General features: G+C 30.8%; 1 protein-coding gene across 10 annotated transcripts in view; it reads right to left on the bottom strand.

Moving 5' to 3' along the window:
- LOC143228922 (uncharacterized) overlaps window positions 1–24501 on the bottom strand; it is a 66838-nt gene that overhangs the window by 12768 nt on the left and 29569 nt on the right. For 4 of the 10 annotated variants that reach the window (XM_076460383.1, XM_076460384.1, XM_076460385.1 and 1 more), the window contains 13 exons: window positions 19835–19955; window positions 18800–18904; window positions 16579–16723; window positions 15857–16012; window positions 14656–14709; window positions 10580–10797; window positions 8761–8857; window positions 7397–7535; window positions 5928–6208; window positions 5345–5397; window positions 2991–3211; window positions 1866–2333; window positions 775–860 (listed from right to left, as the gene is read on the bottom strand). In XM_076460383.1, the coding sequence (XP_076316498.1) occupies window positions 775–860; window positions 1866–2333; window positions 2991–3211; window positions 5345–5397; window positions 5928–6208; window positions 7397–7535; window positions 8761–8857; window positions 10580–10797; window positions 14656–14709; window positions 15857–16012; window positions 16579–16723; window positions 18800–18904; window positions 19835–19955 (2144 nt within the window). Of the gene's footprint in view, window positions 1–774; window positions 861–1865; window positions 2334–2990; window positions 3212–5344; window positions 5398–5927; window positions 6209–7396; window positions 7536–8760; window positions 8858–10579; window positions 10798–14655; window positions 14710–15856; window positions 16013–16578; window positions 16724–18799; window positions 18905–19834; window positions 19956–24501 lie in introns of those variants that run through there. The other 6 variants (XM_076460389.1, XM_076460387.1, XM_076460390.1 and 3 more) reach the window with 6 other exon arrangements.

Genomic DNA, 24501 nt, shown 5'->3' with positions numbered 1-24501 from the left:
CATAACACTTAAATATCACAACCAGCAGTCTAAACATACATCATATGAGGATCTGATAACACTTAAATATCACAACCAGCAGTCTAAACATACATCATATGAGGATCTGATAACACTCAAATATCTCAACTAGCAGTCTAAACATACATCATATGAGGATCTGAGAACATCCAAAAATTATACTTAGCAGTATAAACATAATGTGTGAAGATATGATAACACACAAATGTACCAAGGAGTGTGAACACAATGTGTGAAGATCTAATAATACTTAAGTATTAAACCTAGGAGTTTAAACACAATGTGCAAAGATGTAACACAAGTGTAACACCTAACAGTTTAAACACAATGTGTAAAGGCCTGATAACACTCAAGTACAATACTTAGCAGTTTAAACACAATGTATAAAGAATATATAACATTTAAGTTCCATATACAGCATCTAACATAACCTGTTAAATCATTTCAATATTTACAAGCATATGTTGTCAAAAAATAAAATAAAATAAAGTACAGCAGTACTCGTTAGACTTGAAATGAAATATATGAAATTAGCGATAAACATGAAATTAAGCATGTTAACTCACAACGAAAAAAGTTAATATAGACATTTTTTTAAATATTAGTGTTAGCTAATGATGAGGTAATTCATTTTTCACATATACATGAGCAAAAGTTAATACAAAAAGAAAAAAAAAGATAAATATTCAGTAAAAGCCTTAGTCAGTGGCACCAAGCATAGTTAAATTAGTATAAAGCAAAGCAAGCATTTACCCCATAGTCAGATAATGAGTCTGTGCTAGGTACCTTTGGCAAAGTTTCTTCTCCACTTCTTGGTGAACTCCATTGTTTTGATTCTGCTAAAAAATGAGTATTTTCCATAAAGTATAACACATTTAGTTTACAAAACAGTAAGGGATCTAATGGCTACACTGAAACACTTTTATCTTAAAAGAAAAACAAAACATAAAATAATAAACAGTTCTTTAAAGTCATAGAAAACACAGCTTCTTAATTACTGTGAAACTAAAATTAAACTCATTGGTAAGTACAACTAATTAAATATACTGTTCTTACATTCTTACTTTTAAAGACAGAATACGTTGTTCATGGTTCCTACTGAACTGTTAAGATCAATTTCAAGCATTCTTCAAGGACTTTCTAAGCACTCATAAAATGTTTTTAAGCACTTTTTGGAAGTTACATCAAAATCACTCAGACTATACTGCAATTTTATAAAATTACCACTTATTTGTTTAACACATAAATGTAGGCTAAAAATAAAAGAAATATTTTATTTTTGTACTCAACTCCACAACATGTATTAGATATATTTATATATTTTGCTGTTATAATATTTTAAAGTACTCTTGCAACAACAACAACAGCTTCCTTTTCAACCACTTACAAGCCCCTGAAGTTCCATTCTCCATTTCAAGGATGTATGTGCACCTTTATTGTTTCTACAGGAGTACCTTTACTAGAAACCCCAAAAGTATCTCACAAGGTTTGATCACCTTAGGAGACAGAGGTTAATTTTAAATCCATATGCAATGTAATAATGTCATACAATCTCCACAATGCAAACATTATTATAAGAATTACAAGTTATAAAACTGGGTGTATTACATATTGTAGCAAATACTGTCATGACATTAAAAATATGAATACACATTACTGACATAATCTACAAACATTAACTGTTAATTTAATGTTCATTGAACAATGTGATTAGAAATTAAATGTGTTAGTTAAGGAAGTGATAGTTATCAAAATAAGCTTTTAATATTATAATCGTATAATATAAAACAAAGTGTGTTCATGGAAATTTCACTCACAAAATTTAACAAGAATGGCAAACTCACTTTTCTTTTGGGAGGTGGCACAAGAGGAATCGATTGAGCGTTGTGAAAGTAATACTATGCCATCTTTCCGCTGACCAGACTGTTTTTGTACAGCTGAACTGACAGGTCCAGGACTTGGTGACAAAATTCGTGCCTGACTCGTCATTTCTGGGGCATGTTTCTGCCCCAACTGTCCAGTAATATTACCAGTAATTGGAATCCTACTACATGGAGGAGCACCGTGTTTTACACCACCTGCTATTGAAGTGACATGTTTCTGAGTCATGCCACCACCAGCACTGCTAGCAATTACAGGGGATGTTGATGGAAGACCTGTTGGTTTCGAGGAATACTGTACAGGTTGTGGTCGAAGGTTAGTATTGGTTGTGGAACTTTCCACGTGATGTTGTTGCCTCACTTGCCTCTGAAGGTTGTTCTCCATGTTCCTCTGCTGGACCATTTGGATATCATGTTCCATTTTCTGTTTCACTGAAACATTTCAGTACTTATTTAACAAATTTGTGCATCAGCAAAACCTTAAAAAGATATTTTATACTATCCTTATACAAAAAATGATTAACTCAAGCACATGCATTTGGTATTTTCCATACACAATTAAGTAGTTAATTAACAAACAATAATTTAATATTTTCCTCACACCAACATCTTTATCTTTACTCATGACAACCCACACCACTGGTTAAATATGTAAATTTTTTTTTGCTTTTTACAGTAAAATGGCAATTGTCAATATAGCAATTCACATTTTGAGATTTAAAGTGTTCAAAATATTCCTAAATTAACAAAAACAATAGTCATTGTGTGACTGAATAATTGCACTTAACTTCCTTCAAAATGTTCTTTTAAATTGAATTTCCTCAATTCTGTAAATGAATAATTCCCTATTTTAACCCAAATAATGTTAGTTAACATCATGAAATGTAGTCATGTCCACTGGAAACTACATCAGTGTATAACTTTACATTCAAATTATAAAACAGTATTACACCTTCTGAGGACCACTAACTTTTATATAACTTTCTAGACACAGATAATAATACAGTATTACATCTTCTGAGGACCACTAACTTTAATATAACTTTCTAGACACATTATAAAACAGTATCACATCTGAGAATCACTAACTTTTTGCCTGTCTTTCCTGAACTACAGCTTTGACTTCTTCTGTGAAGCTGAGTGAGTGAGCAGGAAACTTTGTGACTGGAGTGGTTTCACCTGCAGTGATGACAGACACTTCCTCTGCCATAGCAGGGTGACCGTGGACTTCCTCTCCTATACCATTTTGAGGAATTATTTTGGACTCTTCAAAAAGGTTGTTACGATCAGATTTCAATTCAATTTTTGATCTATTGATAGCCAAAAAAGAAACTTTATTAAAAGCAAATGTAACAACAATAACAGTTTGATGATGCTGTAATAAAGCAAAATGGTTTATTTACAATAAAGTGTAGTTTAAGAGCAACTAGTTCATTATTCATTGCTTCAAATGAACTATACATTCTATGCAATAGGAAAACAGTTCATTCAGTAAATTGTGTTTCATGTATTTATTCTTACAAACATAAAATGTTGTTTTATTATAAATGTATATTAAAAAAAAAGATTAAACTGCACAATACTTATGCAAAACATTTTACTTTTCAACAGTTATTTAGATAGATGGGCCGGCATGGCCAAGCATGTTAAGGCAAGCAACTCGTAATCCAAAGGTCATGGGTTCGCATCCCCATCTCGCCAAACATGCTCGCCCTTTCAGCCATGGGGCATTATAATGTTACGGTCAATCCCACCATTCGTTAGTAAAAGAGTAGCCCAAGAGTTGGTGGTGATTACTAGCTGCTTTCCCTCTAGTCTTACACTGCTAAATTAGGGACAGCTAGCACAGATAGCCCTTGAGTAGCTTTGTGCGAAATTCAAAAAACAAAACAAACAAACATCTACAGAAAAAAAACTCCATGTGTGATATGGACTTTAAAATAACATCTTTGTGTTCTTGTAAACTGTTTCATCTTAGATCTAGTATCTTCTGTAAATTATATACTGTACAAGTCTCTAAAAGTGTTCTTGAAATAAGTTTATTTATATGAAGAAATTACAACATCAGCAGAAAAATGTTAAATGATAATAGTGTAATTTCACTTCATAGAAGACATTTCTTAACTACTGGCTTTGTACTCCAAAACAAGAGAAATGTATATGTATTATTAATCTGGGAAAACATTCAACATGCAGATGACAGAAAAAACATATTTTTTTTCCATTTTCTTTTCTAGATACAAGGTAATTTCTTATAATGAAAATACAGTAAAATTAGTTTTCTTTATTTGAACAAAACCAATACTCTAGGTTTTTTTTTACATGTGTGTAAACATAAAACATTAATTCCATCACCAGAAACTGATGAATGCTAAGTAAAAGTTTTTAGTAAGGGATTACAAATTGCATAAGAATATCATCTTCTTGTATTGTTGAATTTTCTTATAACATCAATTAAAACTTCTATACTTAAATCACAAAGAATGTGCTTACTTTCATTACAGTTCAAATCTTTCAATTCATTCTCAGTTGAATGGTTGGAAAGAACTTAGTTTTGCAACATGTTAATGGTGAAGGCATTTTACTTCACATGTCAAATGGCAATTAAAAGTTTTTTAATGTATGAATTCAGTATAATACCATGTTTAATAAGAATAATGCATGCTGCTACAGTTCTTCCATGAATAGAAATATCTAATGACCTCAACACTTTAGTTCACTTGGATGAGTATGTTTCTTCTGCTCTCATATGAAGGGGATTGAATCCCCAGTGATACAGGTGTGATGGGGTACCAGATCATATGAAGGGGATTGAATCCCCAGTGATACAGGTGTGATGGGGTACCAGATCATATGAAGGGGATTGAATCCCCAGTGATACAGGTGTGATGGGGTACCAGATCATATGAAGGGGATTGAATCCCCAGTGATACAGGTGTGATGGGGTACCAGATCATATGAAGGGATTGAATCCCAGTGATGCAGGTGTGATGGGGTACCAGATCATATGAAGGGATTGAATCCCAGTGATACAGGTGTGATGGGGTACGGAAGGGATTGAATCCCCAGTGATGCAGGTGTGATGGGGTACCAGATCATATGAAGGGGATTGAATCCCCAGTGATGCAGGTGTGATGGGGTACCAGAGAAGATCTCATGCCTAACTGAGAAACACACAACTTTGATCAATTTAGGATGAACAAGAGCTTGTTGACAGAAGAGCACAGTGACCAAGTGGTTTGAGTGTTTGAAAAAGGTACCCCTTCAGGAACTGTATGTAACAGTGATAGTTATTCATCTTCCAAGTGGTGTAGGAGTTGAGATACAGTGCCATTTTTATATCACCCTAGTGTCTACATCTTCAACAAACAGTATCTTGAAGTTTAAAACACAAAATGAACAGCACAGATAAAATAAAACTTACATATGTAAGAGAATCTTACCTTAAAATGTCTTCTTCACTACCAGAACTCTCAAGCTCAGCTGGATATGTTGGCTGTAAAAATAAAAAAATTATAAAGTGTGTACATCTAATACTTATTTACTGATGGAAACAATCAAACTTTAAAATATATTCTAGGTTGTGTCACTGACTAAGTGGGGAAGAAAAAACAGCCTGTGAACTGGTCCAAAGTATATGGTTGATTGTACTGTACTGAAAAACAAAAACTACTGAAAATTAGTGATATATATAGTTCACAGAGTGTTTTTTTAGTCATATTATATATAAGTGTGTGTGTGTGTGTATAAATATATTTCCTTTATTTTCTGAAAATCAGTCCAGGAGAGCAATACATACTACTAGCCAATCAATAACTCGCCAGAACACCAACTCAGCTGGTTATATATATGGTTCAGGTTAGCTAAAAAGTTTTTAGATATTTTATAGCTTGTTTTGACAAAAAAATACAGGTTTTATAAGTTCATGGAGAAACTGGGAGACTAAATCATTTTCTATTGGTTACAAACTAGCTTACAAAGACACATAAACAAACAAAAGAAAAACATGAAACTCCAGATACTAACCCCTCCTTCTGTGCTACTAATGCTGGATTGTTTTTTCAGAGATGGAGGCTGTCTATTAGCAAGGCTACCTTTACTTGCTAATTCAGCCTTAGCTTTAGCTAGACTGCTGTCTAAAAGTTCTGTCTGAGGCATGGCTTTAAAAGCCTCTTCTGGACACAGCCTTCTCTCCATTGTGGCCACCTTCATACTGTTTGAGTCTTCCTCACTTGGGCTGATTTCATATTTATTGAGGTCTGAATCAGATGATTCACAATCTGACACATCCACCTCCAGTTTTCTTACTGAAAAAGTACAGTTACGTTTCATACTACAGTAACACTGTTAAGCTCCAGAAACTAATTCATTCATACGAGAAATTACTTACAAAAAGTGACAAAAGGCAAAAAACAAGAACAACAAAACTCTGCAGATGGTAAAACAGCTCATTTCGTTGTAAAACACATGACAAAACTTTAGTTCCATCATTCACCTGGCATTACCTATTTTCTAGCAGGCACTTCTTTTAGCATTGGAAACATTTATTAAACAGAACGAAGCAACACTTAAATGTATAAAACTTTTTATGTTTCCAAGTTTAAAAATTTCTATAGTAACTTAAGTAGGATATAGTCTACCATAACCATAGTCTTTTCTTTAGTTAAACAATCTTAGGGTTTGTTTTTTTGGTGTTTTTTTCCATTATCAACACTGGTGTTTCAGTCACACATATCAAGAAAAACATTTATTTCTTAGAACTTTACTCTTCAATTTTAAATCTGTTGTATTATTAAATTAGTGAGGGTTTGACTTGAGTGAAAGAACTGTCATTGTATGTACCATTGTGTAAGTGGAACAAAACTCTGAAACCTCAAATGGTTAAATGTGCAATTTACAGCTAATGATGTTGTGAACACTGTCGTTTGTTAGTAAAATAAACAGCTATGTACAAAGCTCTTAAAAGAGATTTTGTTGGGAAAGACTACATAATTCTTGAATACAAAATTTTATCTTTCATTATGATACAAGACTACATAAACTATTCGAAGTACAAGTACATTCAAATTAAATATAATTTCAACCAAGTAAGTAATTTGAATGTATTTGTAATCCAAATGCTACAACCTGATGCTTCTAACTAGTGGTTACAAAACAAGTACAGCATTCTTATGAAATGCTGCTTCAATAACTTCATACATATTTGATAATTAAATGCATACTTCTCAAAAATAAAATACAATAAACTTGTTCATTACAGATTTAAAGGTGTACTTGTAATCTATACTTGTTACCAGTCTAGAAAGACTATTCTTTTGTGTCATTGTTGAGGTTAACAAAATAGCACTCGTAAAAAAACTTAAAAGCTTATGAAATATCTCTTGAGCTTAGTGAGCCATCTACTCAAAATAAAAGGCTTAATTTATGACATTAATGTTCTCTAAGACAACTGTTGATATCAAAGTTATCATACGACTCTAATATACAAGAAATACCTTTTCTGTTGTCTGCTAAGAGCCGATACTTCTTATTAATATGTGGTGTAGACATCTTGATAGTATCATCATAGGGCAGGCTAACAGGAAGGCCTGCAACATGCTGTGTCTCCATCAGATTTTGTTCAAGGAGAATCACCTTTAAAATTTTGGTTTAATAAACAAGATAAGAAATCATCTCTTATAATGTAAGATTGTATATGTTAAATGAGTGACACACTGAGAGTCGGTTAGTTCAGGCAGGAATGTATCATTTTTGGAGGACAAAATAAGTGTCTGAAGTTGTGAAGGCTTACAATAAAAAGTTTACAGTTTTCCTGTGATGTCTTATATCTGATGACTACCATCATAAAAAGAAATAATGAAAAATGCAGAAGAAACCAGAGTCACAGCATTTTCATTCCACAAGATAGTTGTTACACTCTCTGATGCAACCTTAATACAGTTGTTTTATTGTGTTTTTTTATATCAAATTAAACATCGTCTTAAAAGATGACATCATGTAAAGTAAATGTGTGAAAAGTCTGTTAAAGTGTGCGATAAGTTTTAACATTCATTTTTCCATAACAAAAGTTTGGTGTTGAGCACATAATTACAACCATAAGGCCAAGCGTAACTGAAAATGGGAGGAGACAGTCCGAAAAACAGCATAGACCTAGAACGCTGTTTTATAAAGTGCAAATAACTGTCAGTAATTAGAAAGATGCAGAACAAACCTACCAAAATATGTAATATTTAGGCTTTTATAGAACTTTTAAATATAAAATAAAAGAAAAATTACAAGTTTAAGTAGACAAAGAACAAAAACTCATTCTAACACTTGTATGTTCACCCTCAAAGTGAAAATGTAATTTTCAAAATTACGCAAATAACTTTATTCTTAAAGTAGAGTTCAACATAAAGTCTCCAAGAGCACAATTCCATTTTTGGAATTTTACTTTTGTCTTATGAGTGAACAAAATGGACATTAACTAGAAGTTTGTTTGTTAAGGTATACATTGTAATGATACACTGATGTACCAAAAGAACACAACTATTTATTTAAGAGCGTGTTCTCAATGGAAGCCTAAGAACAACTAACATCCACTAGCTACTTTAATCTTAAACATGTTTGCTGTATGTATACCTAAAATGTAAATGATTCAGAAATTAAGTCATCCAATTTTAAAACATAAATGTATCCTCTTCAGCCATTGAAAAACTCAAGAGGAAGCATGAATGTTTAAAATTAGTTCTTACAATTTCAATTCTTCTGACAGTGTATTCCCATTTGCCACTAATTTCTATACTTAATGTTGTGTTTTTTCTTATCATTCATAGTTAGTTATCTTAACTATGCCACAAATTTTTATAGGTGTAGTTACCCTATCTTTTAGTATTTTCAAAAGGGAATTATATTCCTGGTCCTTCTCTTCATGTTGCTGAATGTAATACTCCTCTCGCTGAAGAAAGTCTTGTTCTCTGAAAGTAACATTTATGTCCATTACACCACTAGTAACTTAAAACAACTGAACAAACAAAATTCAATCACTAGCACTGTTATATGTCATTAGCTTAGTCTGTTAGTATAAAAACTTACTGCTGGCACTAAACTAGCACTAGGAGTGTTATATGTCTTTAGCTTAATCTGTTAGTATAACAAACTACCGCTGGTAGTAACACTAGCACTGTTATATGTCATTAGCTTAGTCTGTATGTATAATATACTTATTGCTGGTATTAATACCTATGATATTATATGTCATTTCACTTAGTTTGATAGTTTACAGTATAGTTATCATAAAACTGTTGTTTTGAAATCATCTGATAAACTTCCAAGGCAAAATTCTTTGAAATTTTAGTATACCTGCATAAAGACTTGTCATAAAGCTATTACTTGAAACCAATATCAAAGACTTAAAGAATAAATGTTTTGGTGTACTTTAGTAATTATTACAATAAGCATTAATTTTTATGTAATCTTCTCCACAGATATATGGTTGGGTAAATATATACAGATTTGTAAGTCATGTCAACTCTTCAGTGTTTAATAATGATACCAGTTACACTATTGAGTTCACAGATGTCATTTAAATCACAAAACATAGGGTGTTATCTTTACATACACTGTGATTAAAAATATGTCACTTCCTACATAGAAATAAATTACAAATGATCAGCTCAATACATAAATTATATGACTTGGTCTTCACTACATATAGTTTTAATTATTATACTAGGAAATAATCAAACTTTATAAAAACAATAATTCAGGTCTGTGCTGCCCTTGAAAGAACATTCAAAACAGCATTAGCCATTTTCAATTTGATGGATAAGATTATACGCTATTGCCTGAAATAGCAATTTTCATTGTAACCTGCTTCTGAAAAGAAAGAACACTAAACTCAACCTTACACCACATATTCTAGCAAACTTTTCATGGATTCTCTACAGCACATTATTATTGAGTTTTCAAGTTGTTCTACTCTTTCGGAGAATACTGAAGGTTTCCCTCTTCAAATTCTTGTCCTTAAGTTCTACATCTTTTAATAACCTTCCTATAAAAACATCTTTACAACTGTCTGTGACAAATCTGTCAGCTACAAGTCCATCTTTGGCAGCACCATACTGCTAAATAATATTAGGGAACTTTAATGGAGTCACAGCTCCTGTTTACAGTACCATGCTATGATATTAGCATGCATAAATATCATTCTTATAAAGTGTGATTAATTCTCCATAGGCAAAAATATACACTAATTGTATATATTTACAGAAAGTTTCTAATATTTTCAAACACTTTCAGATACTTTGTTAAGAATATTAGATTAAAAATATTGCAAAAGCATACAGAAAGCCATTAAATTATTCTTTATAAATATAAAACAAAAAAATATTTAGAAATACATTTTGTGTTTTTGTAGTCAGTATAGTACAGCATTTCTTCTATTGTTAGACACTAGTTCAACAAGTTAAATTACAGAAGCATTTTGTATCGAACTAAAATACACAAATTACAATAAAAGTACAAAAAAAAGTTACCTTGAACCGAGAGCAATATTAACTCTGCTTCAATGATAACAAATGTTTAATCCTAGTTCATAGCTTTCTGGAATGAAAACTACACAATAATCCAATTATAAGTGAAATTCAACTAAATACAAAGAGGGAGATGTGTATGTATGTACACAAGGTACTATGTACCTTTTCTGAAACTCATGAATGAGCTTTTTCGCTTTGATGTATTTTCTCTCTAAAGCAGAGGACTGTCTCTGAAAGTCATCAACTAACTGCCGGTAGTTAGCCAAATCTCTCTGGGTGACTTGTAACGCTTGCTCTGCATGCTGGTAACGATTAGTTGCCATTTCTGCTTGCTGAATCAGTTCATAATTTTGTGACTCCAGTTGTTCCAGTAACATTACCTTGATGAAGAATTTTTTAAAGCTGTTATTTAAATTGGCCTGTTGCACTATATTAAACAATTCAATTTTAAACAGAAATAAAAAAAGATAAAACTTTATAAGACAACAACTTTAAAAATTGTATACATAACTCCACCTTAAAATAACAGGCATTGTTCATATTGTACATTTCCTAAGACATGAGAAACAAGAAACACATGGTACATTAACATAAATAGCCCTTAAATCATGAAATATTGTTCTAGAAGGAATATTTTTTTAAGCCTCACTGAATATGACTTTATTGTAAGTTAAATATCATGTAAAGTTTTATTTGTTTAGGACATATGCAAGCACCTACATGAAGGTTTACTGTACCAGCAGTTCATAATTTTGAAACTCAAAACTGGACAGAAGGTAGCTTATCAACTGCACTTGCCACAGTCTTTTAGGCGATTATAAAAATCAAATGTTGAGATTTGGCTGTCACTGTTGTAACTAACCCACAGTCCCCAAGTGCAGAGCATAGTTTTATTAGAATGGGTGGTGAACAATGGATACCAAGATTGATAACCTGAGATGCTAACCAATAGGCTATATCCAGTCAATACAGCAACACAAGGACCATATTTATACGATCAATTCAAAATATAATTATAAGATCTCAAAAACTACTTCTGACTTATTCTTTTGTTTCTTGTGTTGCTGTATTAAAAGACTGTGGATTCAAATCCCCATTGCACCAAACATGCTTGCCCTTTCAACCACAGGGGCATTATTATGTGACGGTCAATCCTACTATTAATTGGTAAAAGAGTAGCCCACGAGTTGGCAGAAGGTGGTGATGACTAACTGCCTTCCCTCTAATCTTACACTGCTAAATTAGGGACATCTAATGCATATAGCCCTCATATAGCTTTGCACAAAATTCAAAAACAAATGATTAAAAGACTGGCATCCTAAATCCTTTGTCTGTATTTATAATAACAGCTCTCAAATTTTGTACAAAATATGCTTGCTTCAAGGTTGTGCATTTAGAGAATTTATGTAATTTTCTTCACCATGAATACAAAAAGTAATTTTGTTCAGGCAACTGAAGTTACTATATAAAAAAAATTATAGCTAAAAGTGAAAAATATTTTTTTTAATTTTATAATTCCAAAAACTTCATCCAGTTGTACAAGTGGGTTCCTTACACTAATGTTAATTAAAAAGACAATCTGTATTGAGGTTTTATATTTCTTAATATAACTTCCAAGTGTTTTATTACCCACATTTAGTGTGATCTTTTTATGATGTATTATTGTTCTATTAGAAAATTATCTTAATTGATTTGCCAAGAAAGAAATTCCTGTAACAATATGTCAAATATTTCACCAACAGAAAGCAGCAACACTTATTATTGTGTGACTCATAAAACTGTTTCTAGGTTACCTAAAATAAAATTTTAATGAAAATGTGTTGTCATTCAATCAATAAAATAAATATGTGACATAAAACATTAATATCAATATACAAACAAACCTTAATTTACAGTCATGGATATCCTGTATCACATACATATCAGAAAACTTTAAAAAATCTTAGATGGGAGTGTACCTCACAAAATATACCTATTAATGTCTTCAAATCAACAGTAAATTATTATTAAAGGTAAATAGGTTTAATGTGATACTCTTTCACACAAGCAGCAACTTCTAAAATTTATTATTCTTCTATGTTTATTATTGTAGGCTTTATTCAGATGCTGTGATTGTCCTTAACGCACCTCAATTTGATGAAACAATGCATTTAAATCATCATAAGCATAAAGATTAAAACAGTAGCTTAAATTAGCTAAGACAATTACTGATTTGAACTTTAATTCTTGGTGATGTAGGTAGCTGTATGGATCAGAAATTGATATTAATTTGTTTTCTACAGGAATGCTACTTGTGAACTATGATTAACTGCTTGGGAATTTTTTGCCCCTAACAATATTTCACACTTCATGTTGAGGCCACACATCTGTCCATATCTATTTCAATACATAAAAATAAAATCCCTATATCACATTTACTTGACTGGAGGTGACTAGGATTTATTGTTAACCCTACCAACATAGGTCAAAGGCCATGTCATTGCATTTGTTGACTTACATTCAAAAGTTTATTGAACTATTAATTTATGAGTGTATGTATGTCAATATGTTTGATATCAAATTATAGATTATAATTAAAAGTTTAGTATTATACATTAGTTAGTTTTTTAAATTTAAAAGTAAATATTAAAAGAATAATCCTAAATGCTTATTTCTAAGTATCATGTAGTATGTTGAATGCAGCATTGGTTCAATTTAGATATTTGTAATGTCCAAATACAAAGTCAAAAGGTTCTTACAAATTAGATACTCAAATTACCGATATTGGCAAGCTAGAATATAAAAAAAGAACTTCTTATATTTTTTATTATTTGAAATATTAATAAATTTATTGAAACATCCAAGATGGCTTCTGCTCATCTCTTCAATTTTTAAAAATATCTGCTCTCACCTACTTTACCAAATGTGTATAATTGAAAGCTCAGAATGTCCACCTAGTAGTTTTGTCAGCCTCTGGGAGTATTTATATGACAAACTCTTTCTTTTCATGTTACATTCTAATTGGTAAGGTAAGACATTAGTGAACTCAAAATTTCATATTTTTTTAGACCTAAATAGAGCATATTTACTAAGATTGATGAATTATAATGGAATTCAATGGTACTGATATAGTATTTTATGGTTTATGGCTATTTCAAAATGCATATATAAAACCTAAAAGAATTTGACAAAGTTTAGCAACCTACCAAGCAGCAAATGAGAACAAAGTTGGTGACTAGAAGAGGCAAATGTTTGGTTTACTTCTTTATTTACTGTTTTATGTTTTGAGAAAAAAAGTTTAAGAACTAATCTGTAAATAGTAATGATGTATATAACTGAAATATGACTGTATTTTATGAAATACAGATCCCCTAAAACACAACCACGACACGTCATTTTGTAAAGGTCAGTTATATATTTTTGGATATAGTAATGTGACTGTACGTGCACTGCCATCACTGCAACTCCTGTAATGTTAGCCAAGCACAGCTGAATAGTCATTTGTGCTTTTGTGTTATAAGCTCTATTCATTACAGAACATTATGGAACAAACAAACATAATTAATTTCCTAATTTTTTTATGGTGGTTACAAGGTCAGTCAAATTGACCTAACTTGTACAGAGATACCATAGTGAAAATAACAGATAAAAGTAAAATATAAAATTTTTCTTTAAAAAAAACCTAACAAAAACAGTTGATAATTATCTGGATGTTATAAAGATTTTGCTTGTGAAATATGAAAATTTCCTGGTACAAAAAATACTTTTGTGTACTAAAATCAAAATTATTTTGTATGTTGGATAGTCAACATTTTAAAAGAACAAAAAAGAAAAAACGTTGCTTAATAAATCCTAAAATCAACAAAAAAAAACAAAACTGATACTCTGTGTACAAAAGTCTTGTAATGTTTACTGATAATATGCAAAAATGTTGTGAAGATAAGCTTACTAATGTAAAAGTTACAGCATAAAAACTATAAGAAGCACAATATGGTTACAAGGTCAGTCCTTGGAACCGAGCCTGTGCTTGAGAGTTAATACCATAAAAAACTTAAAATCACAGAACTATGTGAAACAATTTCAATAAGTGGGCATTTGGAACATAATATACCTAAAAATATTTCAAAGTTTTTTGTGTTTTTTTTAGAATAAGTTCTGCATCCTGCATGCAAAGTGCCATCATAAAAACAAGTTGATACCTTACCAAGATGAATTACAATGGAAAAGAACAGTAAAGAAATTAATAATAACATTCTTACCTTTTCCTTTAGTCTTTTGATTTCTGTTTCTGATAATCCTTGTTTATATTGGGCCTGTAAACAGAAAATCATAATTTTAGTGAAGAAAGAAAACAAGAAGTTATTTATTAAATAACAGAATTATCATGAAAACACAGATACATAGAAGTTAGGTCATGCTGTCAATGATATAGAGACAAGGTTACTTTTATCAACCAAATAAGGAAAATTTAATAATCTTTAAACCAACTTTTTAATAGTATCTGAATATGACATTACATTAATTACAACACTCACCATTATTAAAAACATTAAATTAACTTTTAATTACATTTTAATTTCAGAGTAGTTACTGCTGAAATTAATGATTATACAAGTTCTCTGCTACATATTTTAGACTTTGCATATACTGTTTGTTCTATTTTTATCCATTTTATGCATGATGTAAGATTTCGAGATTCAAAGCTGCTCTACAGAGATAACATGAAACCTGTGTACTCTTTTCTAAAACAATAAGAAGCAAAGTAACATCTTTGTTGCAAAGTCACGTGCTCATAAAGGAAAAAAAATCTCCTCAAAAGGTTGATAAAGAAGACAGAAAGAGTACATGTGTCATATTAAAATTTGGGCTTATTCTTTGTCTGTTAATACTTACGTAATATTTAGTCTTCTCAAACCTTAAAGATGCACACATTCAAAAACACTATACTTACCCACCACAACAGCGCATGTCCTTTATTTAAACTTATGTTTTCAAAACTTTTGGAGCAAATATAAATGGAATATTTTGTGCATTTTGAACAAGGAATAACAATATAATTTGATTTAACTTATTTTCTTTCACAAATCTCTTTACAATCTGACATACAAATGCAAAATATAGCACAATGTGTATTCTTAGTAAGTGAGCAAAATGTTTTTTGTTGCAGGAAAAATCAAAGTTTATGGATAAAATTTTATTCTTTGTAAGGACTACACTGTGGAATGCACACTTAATGTTTGGTTTATATCATAAAATGACCAACATTTCAAACACTGGTAAAGGGTTATTAATGAGAGTTACTTCAGAACAAACATTGCAAGAGTCAATGCAAATAAATGAAAATTCCATATTAACTATGGTGTAATAATAGTAAAAACATAAGTTTGGAAACAAGTCTGATTTAAGTATTCTGAAGTAACAGCTGTACTAAGTGTTGTGACTTGAAATAAATATACCTACTTCTTTAAGTTTAATTATCAATGTCTCCATTTCAAATTCAGGTGACAGGGAGTCACTACTTTCATTATTCATGCTCAACTCTCCCATAATTTGATTATCTTCCCCATCTTCAGGTGTTGAATCAAGTGAATTATCCAAAGAATGAAGAGGTTGTGACTGAAATATTAATTACAAAAGCAAACTTAAACTGATTTTTCTGCCAATCATATTAAAGTATCATAAACATCTTAAAATAGTGATAAATCTTGTCAATTACTACAATTAAGAATATACATTCTCCTTCAAAACACATGACAAACATGTTTAGTTGAAGTTTTAAGTAGTTCACAAAAATTAAGATTTACTTAAGAGGAAATTAAGATGCACATCAGTTGATATTGATGTATTTCACAGGTAACAGTGTAAAAGTAAAAAATACATGGCCATTATTTAATACACTTAAAATATAATAAATATTTTAATGGATTATTTTACCTCACTGAATTTATTTACATTTATTTCCAAAATAATTCTATTTCAAACTATTTCTTACATAACACTTTGTCAAAAAAATAGCTTTCCAATGTTAATAAAGAGAAACTTTACTAAAGTCCCAAAATGATACCTTCATATTCTTATTTAAAACCAAATTACAAAAATAAAGTCACCCTTATTTGGTAGGATTATTTTGTTCTGACTGCAGTTGTTCAGTTATTGAAAAAATAACATTACAAGCGACAAACCTTTACTTGTTCACGACTTTGCTGCATGTACTGATGTTCCATGGTGAGCTGCCGAGACTCTCGTTCTTTGTCTGCTTTCAATGACTGCGATATCAACTGTGCTATTTCACTGTTGGTGCTGTCTTTTTCACGACCAATAACAAACCTAAATTTGAACAGAAATTTTTTTCATGTTTTCAACATTTGTAAGAGTTAGAGTAAAATAATTGCAAACACTGATATTATCCAAATGATTCTTATTACACAAGTACAATTCAAGGAGAACTAAAGTAAAAAAAACTAAAAAGATCTTATTAACCCTTTCACAATGGGTTTGGTACAATACACGAGTTCATCTACACACTCACACACATTAAGTATATGTACTATAACGTTTGAAACAGCATATGCATCTTCACAAAATTTGGTAGACTTTTAGTAAAGATTACAAGTAGATTGTTTACAAAAAATCAGACTTTTTAAAGACATATATTTTTGCTAAAGATTTGTTTGTGAAAACAGAGTCTGTTTTGTTACTAGTCTGACTGCAAAGTGATTTCATACTATGATTAAAAAAACTATTCTTTGTCTCAAAATCTCAAATATTATTTGTGTAATCTCTAATATCACCTAAATACATTTCAAATGTTTGTTTTCAGTAATACTTTATATTTTATGTTACTTTCTGAACTCTAACTACGTGGGGTCTGTCACTTAACCAACCTTGTAACCATCATACAAAATTAGGAAATACATAACGATTATGCTTTCTTCATGCAAGAATGACTACATATTAAAACACAAAAATACAGTAGCTTAAGTCTCATAATGCTACATATTTACATATATACTTTACTTTTTTTTTTTGTCGACCTTCCAGTCATGTCTACATAACATTATTTAACTTGCATTGATGTGGTGCACATGCATTCAGGTCGTGTATCCAGTAATATACAACTGACCTTTATTCTTACCTGTCTCGGCTCTTTTAGTATTTTGCAATATACAGTCACATTTTAATTACATTCATTATATATGTATACAGATTACTACTATTTAGAAATACATTATTAAACTTATTTTTTTTAGAAGTAAAGCAAACAATTATCTCTTCTTGCAACAACCTTTGTATTCAGTTGTTGCTGGACATATGTTGCTAGGCCTTTTAAAATTTTGCACAAGGAGGATATAAAAAAAAATATGTTTTATATATACAGTTTAAAACAAAAAAAATCATAAATAATATTCTGATAACATAGAATTGCACTATAGTTTATTAAGTGTAGTAACTAGGATTTATTTATATTTTAAAATATGAAACTTTATGCAGACTAAAGACACAACTTACCTCCTTGAAAACTTGGATCAAAAGAATGTGATAGCTTTTTCAAAGATTAAAATGGATAAGAAAACTACTCTGGGGACATTCTAAGAGTATATAAAGGACTGTTTCAAAAAATGGAAAAAGTTGAATGTGACTGCCATGTTTGATTCAGTACATAAGCCATATCTCAGCAAAATAAAAAAGATGCAAAGTTCTCATTTTATATTCCAGCTTGTTAATATTAGTAATCTATGCTCCTAATTTTATGAAATTATAGACTTAGTACCTTCACAAACATCTAAACAGTGCTGCTTGCAACAAACCCTGTGACTCACTAAAATCTGTATTTAAATGTGTTATTTTAATATTTACTTTTAAATTCAGAAATTAACTCATACATAATATTAAAGTTTCAATCATAATCTACATTTTGATTCCAAACTTATTGATATAAATTCATAAAATAGTTGTTCAATAAAATTTTGAATTTTACAATTACATGGCCTTTTAACTCTGACCCATTGTGAAAGAGTTAATCATGCAACATAATATTTCTTTGGAATTTCATGTATTGGTTGAAACTATGGTAAACTTCCATTTTTTTTCTTTAGTATTTAATGTTATTCAACATGAAAAATATAAACACATACCAAACATGAAAAATTTGTATATACTTATAACAATACATTACTAAGACTTATACTTATCTCTGTTACACTTAGATCTGTGTTTTTTAAAGTCCAATGCTGAAGATAATTACTTTTAGGTAAGCCATAACATAAGCAACATTTTATACACAATCTGAAAATTAGAAATTAAATGGAAATATTTATACAGGAAAATTACAAATTTCTATTAAAACAAAAATTTTAAAGACATTTTAATATTCTGGAAGGTAAAGAGGTGAATGAAACCTACCGGACTAATCCAGATGTGTTTCTTAACACTGATGCAGCATAGGACTGTGTTACTCCAACCAACGATTTGCCATCAACCTCAATAATTTGATCATTCACCTGAATTCTAGAGAAAACACAAAATGCTCTATCTAAAATATATTTTCTTGTTTAGCAAACAGGTATAAAATTTCTATTGAGCTCAGTGTCTTTACCATATAAACACAGTTTCAAAATATATAGATGTACTAAAAGTTCAATTAATTTTCAGTAAATACAATTAATTAGAAATGAACTATTGTTTTCATTTTAAAATCACCAGTTTTTACAAATAAATAATAAAAAATTATAATAAAATCCAATAAAAATTTTGGTGGATGAGGAAAATTGGGACAGCAGCAAAAAGTGCTTAATAACCTAATGAAATTAGAGTATTAAAAACAACATGAAAAAACCTAATCAAAAATGATAAAACAATTGTGTATTAAGACATGATTTCTCATATGGATTAATAATATCAGTGTCAATCTGTACTACTAGTCACCTCTGGCAGGACCTTAGCATCAGCCAATCAGAAATATATTCTGACTGTATTAATGAAATAAAAGACATTAAATAGAAAAAAAGTACTACTTGGATGGAATTTTAACAATGTAACAAATAATTCTGAGTAGAAATTACTATACTATTCACAACCTTTCCTCATTGGTCATTAAGAGTTCTACTTCTAAAGTGACAGGCACATTAAGTAAATTTAAAGAGTATTTTTAGGAATAAATTTTAATAAAATGGTACCTAAATTAAAGCCTTTGAATTCAGTAATTCAAAATAAAAACCTAAAGTAGCAATACATAATTAGAATTGAGTGTAAGATGTGAAAATAAAATCAATGTTAAAACCAGCATTATAAAAATTGAAATTCATGATGCTCAAAAATGTAACAAATTTCAAATTTAATAACAAAATACATTTCAAGAAATGTAGTAAAAGGTTTTTTTGTTTTGTGAGAAAAATATCTTCAGGTAGTTTAGTCAAACTATCACACAAAACTTCTTACCTTCCATCTCTGTCAGCTGCTCCTCCATCTGTTATAGTTTTCACAAATATACCTAGTTTTTCAAGTCCAGCATCAGCTCCAACACCCATTCCTATAATACTCAGCCCCAAACCTTCAGAACCTATAATAAAATACAAAGAAATATTAGTGAGTTTCTATTCACATAAAAATTCATAAAAGATGGGAAAAAAAATTACACAGTAAAAATGTTTGGCATAAAAGAGACTTAAAGAAAGTTTATAGGCTGGAAGAAATGTTTTTTCAGTATACAGGTATATAAAATGACTTCAATTTAATTTCACATTTTTAAAGCCATCTTTTATTTCACAATATTAGCTCCTTAGCCATCTAGTCTGAAAAATAACTAGCATCTGAAAAACTGCCAATGAAGTATTCTGAAGCAAAACTAATTTACCCTAAAAGTGAATAAGATCAGTCACACAATAACAGGAAATTCAACCAACATATTTATTATAAGGTAAATCTGAATTCTCTGATCATTACTGGATTTTTTATGTAAAGAAACTTGATGGAAATATGAAAACATTTCTGCTTTAAATAGAAAAATATGTTCTTTGTTTATCTATGCTTCACAATGTTTATATTTCTCTCATGATATTTTAATACTTTTGTAAATTTAACCTGTTCATTATCACGTGGATTCATTACATCCATCATCTATAGGTACAGTATAAAAAAAGCAATTACTTGGTTTATTAGAAAGTACCTCTACTGTGACTCACAACAGAAACGTAGTATAATTGAGAGAGGAAGACAGACATCTGTGGTACACGTGCTACGACTCAGGTTGATTGGTTCTACTCTGAATCCAAAACCCAGCCACTGGGAACTGACATCCAAAGAAGGTGAGGGATCCAAATCTAAGGAGTAAACTGCAATTCGACATCATACTCCTTTGGTTTCCATGTGTTGTTTAATACAAGATATCACATCATATACACCAGCAGAACACTACTCTGCACTGAATGGTACTTCTGTATTGATTTTTTTTATTTCATTAAACCTTTCAAAGGATAGCTCCATGGTCTACCACTCCCACAGTTTTAAACTGGTAAAAGTTTGAGAGTCAAACATTTTCCAGTCCAAAGTCTTCATGGTCCACTGAAAAACGTACGAAAATCAAAGGGGTAAGATGACAAATTGCAGTTCACTCCTTAGATTTGGATCCCTCATTCTACTTCCTATTTGGATATGTTTCCAGTGGCTGGGTTTTGGATTCAGAGTAGAACCAATCAACTCAACTTGTAGCACATGTACTATAGATGTCTGTCTTCTTCCCTCAATTATGCTTCATTTCTGTTGCGAGTCACAACAGAGGTTCTTTGATTTGTTATGGTTCTTTTTCTTCTGCTCTCCTTCAGCATATCTCAGATGCTAACATTCCTTTAGACACTCCACTGCATTCCCTCCCCCAAGGAATGTCAACACCTGAGTTAGTGTAATGGGTGGCCATGAAACTTATTTTTAAAAGCAAACCATACCAAGATTTATTGAATACAAGGCAAAACAGGGATAGTCATTATCTCCTTCAGTTTTACCCATGTAGTCCATGGGTGGTGTGGTCCAGGACAGGCATATTTATGAAGCAATTCCACTGTTAGGACATCTTTGAGCAATCTTGTGGAACACCCTATCTCAACAGTGTGCAATGAGTAGCTAGCTATAGAACACAACAAGCAAATGAACATGATTGGACAGTGCAGACTTTAAAGGTTAAAGAATACCTGGTGAGGTACCACTGCCACATGTTGGGATCAAGTAAGAAAAAAAGAAAAAACATGTCCCTGAAAAGAGGTCTATATAACAAAAACGTAACTTACTTATCCACAGTCTCATGAAAGAGTGAAGGATGGCAACATGTGAATGACAGTACCCCAACAAGAAAGAAACAGCTACCCAAAGCAGGAAATGAGAGATGAATGTATGAGATGTACATCTAAGTGCTTGACAGACAAAGCACCTCAAAGTGATGGTAGGGTAGACATGCAGAGAAAAACAGAGGTGCAGGTTAGTAGTGAAAACATCAGGAATTGAAGATGAGAAGAAGAAAATAAGGAAGAAAAGGCCAATCAAATCACAATCTCAACTCGATGGGTAAGGATGGAAAAGATGCATAACAGACAAAGAAGTGGAGTACGGGAGAGAAGTGTTGGAAAAATAAACTGGATAGGCACATTCTGCCTTGGAGGACTGGAATGCACTCCATGAGAAGGTGGAGGAAAGCTGATGAAACCTTGGTCATCTGGAAATGGGTCCCACCTTTATAAGAGGAAGATGAGCAATATTGTGAGCAGGTAGAATGGGTTCTGGCTGCCAGGGGCCCTCAGAAATGAAATTAATGATAAGAAGTATAAATTATAAATTAAATTAAATTAATGGTAAGAAATTGTATAGTGAAATAAAACATAGAGAAGTGATATTCTGTGTTGAAGAAAAGATAACTTAAATAGTTAAACTATAAAAATAACCATGGGGAAACCAAAAATAACACTTAAGCCTCATTGAACAAGATATTTAGCCTAGTTAATAAATGGCACACAAGTAGAACTACTTATAAACCAAAAAAGAAACATTTAGAGAATCCTAACTGAATAATACATAACAAAGAATATCACTAAGAACTAAAAGAATGACTTAGCCAAACAATAGATATGTACAATATTGGAATAAGTTAGCATGGGCTTCAGTTCAAGAGTTCCACACAAACCAAGTGAATAGGAAGAAAAGCAATATAGTGATATAATGGCAAACATATCAGCAAGATGAATTACAGCTAATCCTAAAATAACAAAGTCCATGGTAAGTCTAAACAAATGGAATAGTAAAAACAATACAACTGAGACTAATGGCTAACCTATACTTGACTATGAGTATGAACTAATCTAATGAATTTTATCATATAGAACCCAGATAACAAGAGATAATAATATTAACAATAAAAGTATGCAAAAACCATAACATTATAACATCTTATCTTTCCAAAATCAGCAATCTGTTGTACAAATGTGTGGGTCCACATATTCAAGGCAAAGCCTGAAAAAGGTTATTTCACATGATCAATCTTCCTACAAAGTAAACTTGAACATCTTCCTGTAGAATACTGTAACCTGAAGCCAGCATAAAGTGTTAATAATAGAACAGATAACCTTTGAAGTGGTAACAAGAAAAATCCATAATGAAAAATAAAAACCAAACACAATTGGGTTGGCACAAACAATAAACATTTTAGTAACAAAGTAATAAGTTCTGTAACCTGGTACAAATATAAAATAATTCCTCTTTAGAATAATTAAACATACTATGAATATCACTCTTGTGTAATAGAAAGAACTTGTTGAGAGAAAGTAATACAAAGATATGGAAAAAATATTAAACTAAAACACTTGAAAATAGCACAAACAAAACTTCAAAACACAAATACTTCCAAAAGAGAAGTTATAGTCTGGTAGAATTAAACAAAGTGAATCACATATATAACAAGAGTGTGTGGCACTCTCATTGGTGGAAGGTTGTCCCATGATGAATTTCATGACACACACACATTGGAAGAAGTCACTTGGCATGCATACAAATGTGGTGGCAGTAAATAAGAATAGCTATTTACATGAGAGGAAGTGGTGTACCTAATGAATACCTCCCAAAGATAAGTTATAGTCTGGCTAGAATGCAAAGTGATTTCATGTTATGATTAAATAAACTAATCTTTGCTCCAATGATCTCATATATCATTTGCAAAATGTTTAAAACCTCCTAAATACAAGTGTTTGCTTTCAGTGAGACTTTATTTTTTATACTCTACGTATGTGGCATCTTTCAGTTAACCAACTTTGTAACCATAATTAAAAAAATTAGGAAAAAGCATTAATTATGGTTTTCTCATTCTAGAATGACTATATATTATGACATGAAAATACAAATGTTTAGTCTAAGTAGCTTAAGTCTCATAATGCTACATATTTACATATAAATATATTTCTATTTTTATTATACTAACTTTTCAATCATGTCTACCTAACATTATTTAACTTGCATTGAAGTGGTGTATGTGCACTCAGGCCATGTATCCAGTAATATAAAACTAACCTTTAGTCTTCCCTCTTTTGGCTGTGTTTTAGTGGGCTGGTATATTGCAATATACATTCACATTTCAATTATTATACATTATATATGTATACTGATTATTACTATTTAGAAATAAATTATTAAACTTATTTTTTCTTAAAATATATAACAATAAATCAAGAAGTAAAGCAAACAATTATCTCTTCTTGCAACAACCTTTGTACTTGGTTGTTGCTGGACACAAGTTGTTAAGCCTTTTACACACAAACAAAAGTCAAACAAAATTTTTTTTATGTTTTATATATACAGTTGAATAACCAGAAAACAATAAATAACTACACTGATACTATAGAATTCCACTGTACTTTATTAAGTTTAGTATCTAAGATGTATCTATATTTTAAAAATATGAAACTTCAAGCAGATTAAAAATACACATACCTCCTTGAAAATTTGAAACAAAAGAACATAGTAGCTTTTTAAAAGATTAAAATGACTGAGAAAACCACTCTGGGGACATACTAAGCTCTTACTACATCATATATTGTAATAAGAGTATATAAGGAACCATTTCAAAAAATCGA

This window comes from Tachypleus tridentatus, chromosome 10, assembly GCF_004210375.1.
Source record: "Tachypleus tridentatus isolate NWPU-2018 chromosome 10, ASM421037v1, whole genome shotgun sequence".
NCBI classification, from domain to species: Eukaryota; Metazoa; Arthropoda; class Merostomata; order Xiphosura; family Limulidae; genus Tachypleus; species Tachypleus tridentatus.
The sequence above is the reverse complement of the archived record's forward strand: the minus strand, read 5'-3'. Positions and strand labels throughout refer to the sequence as shown.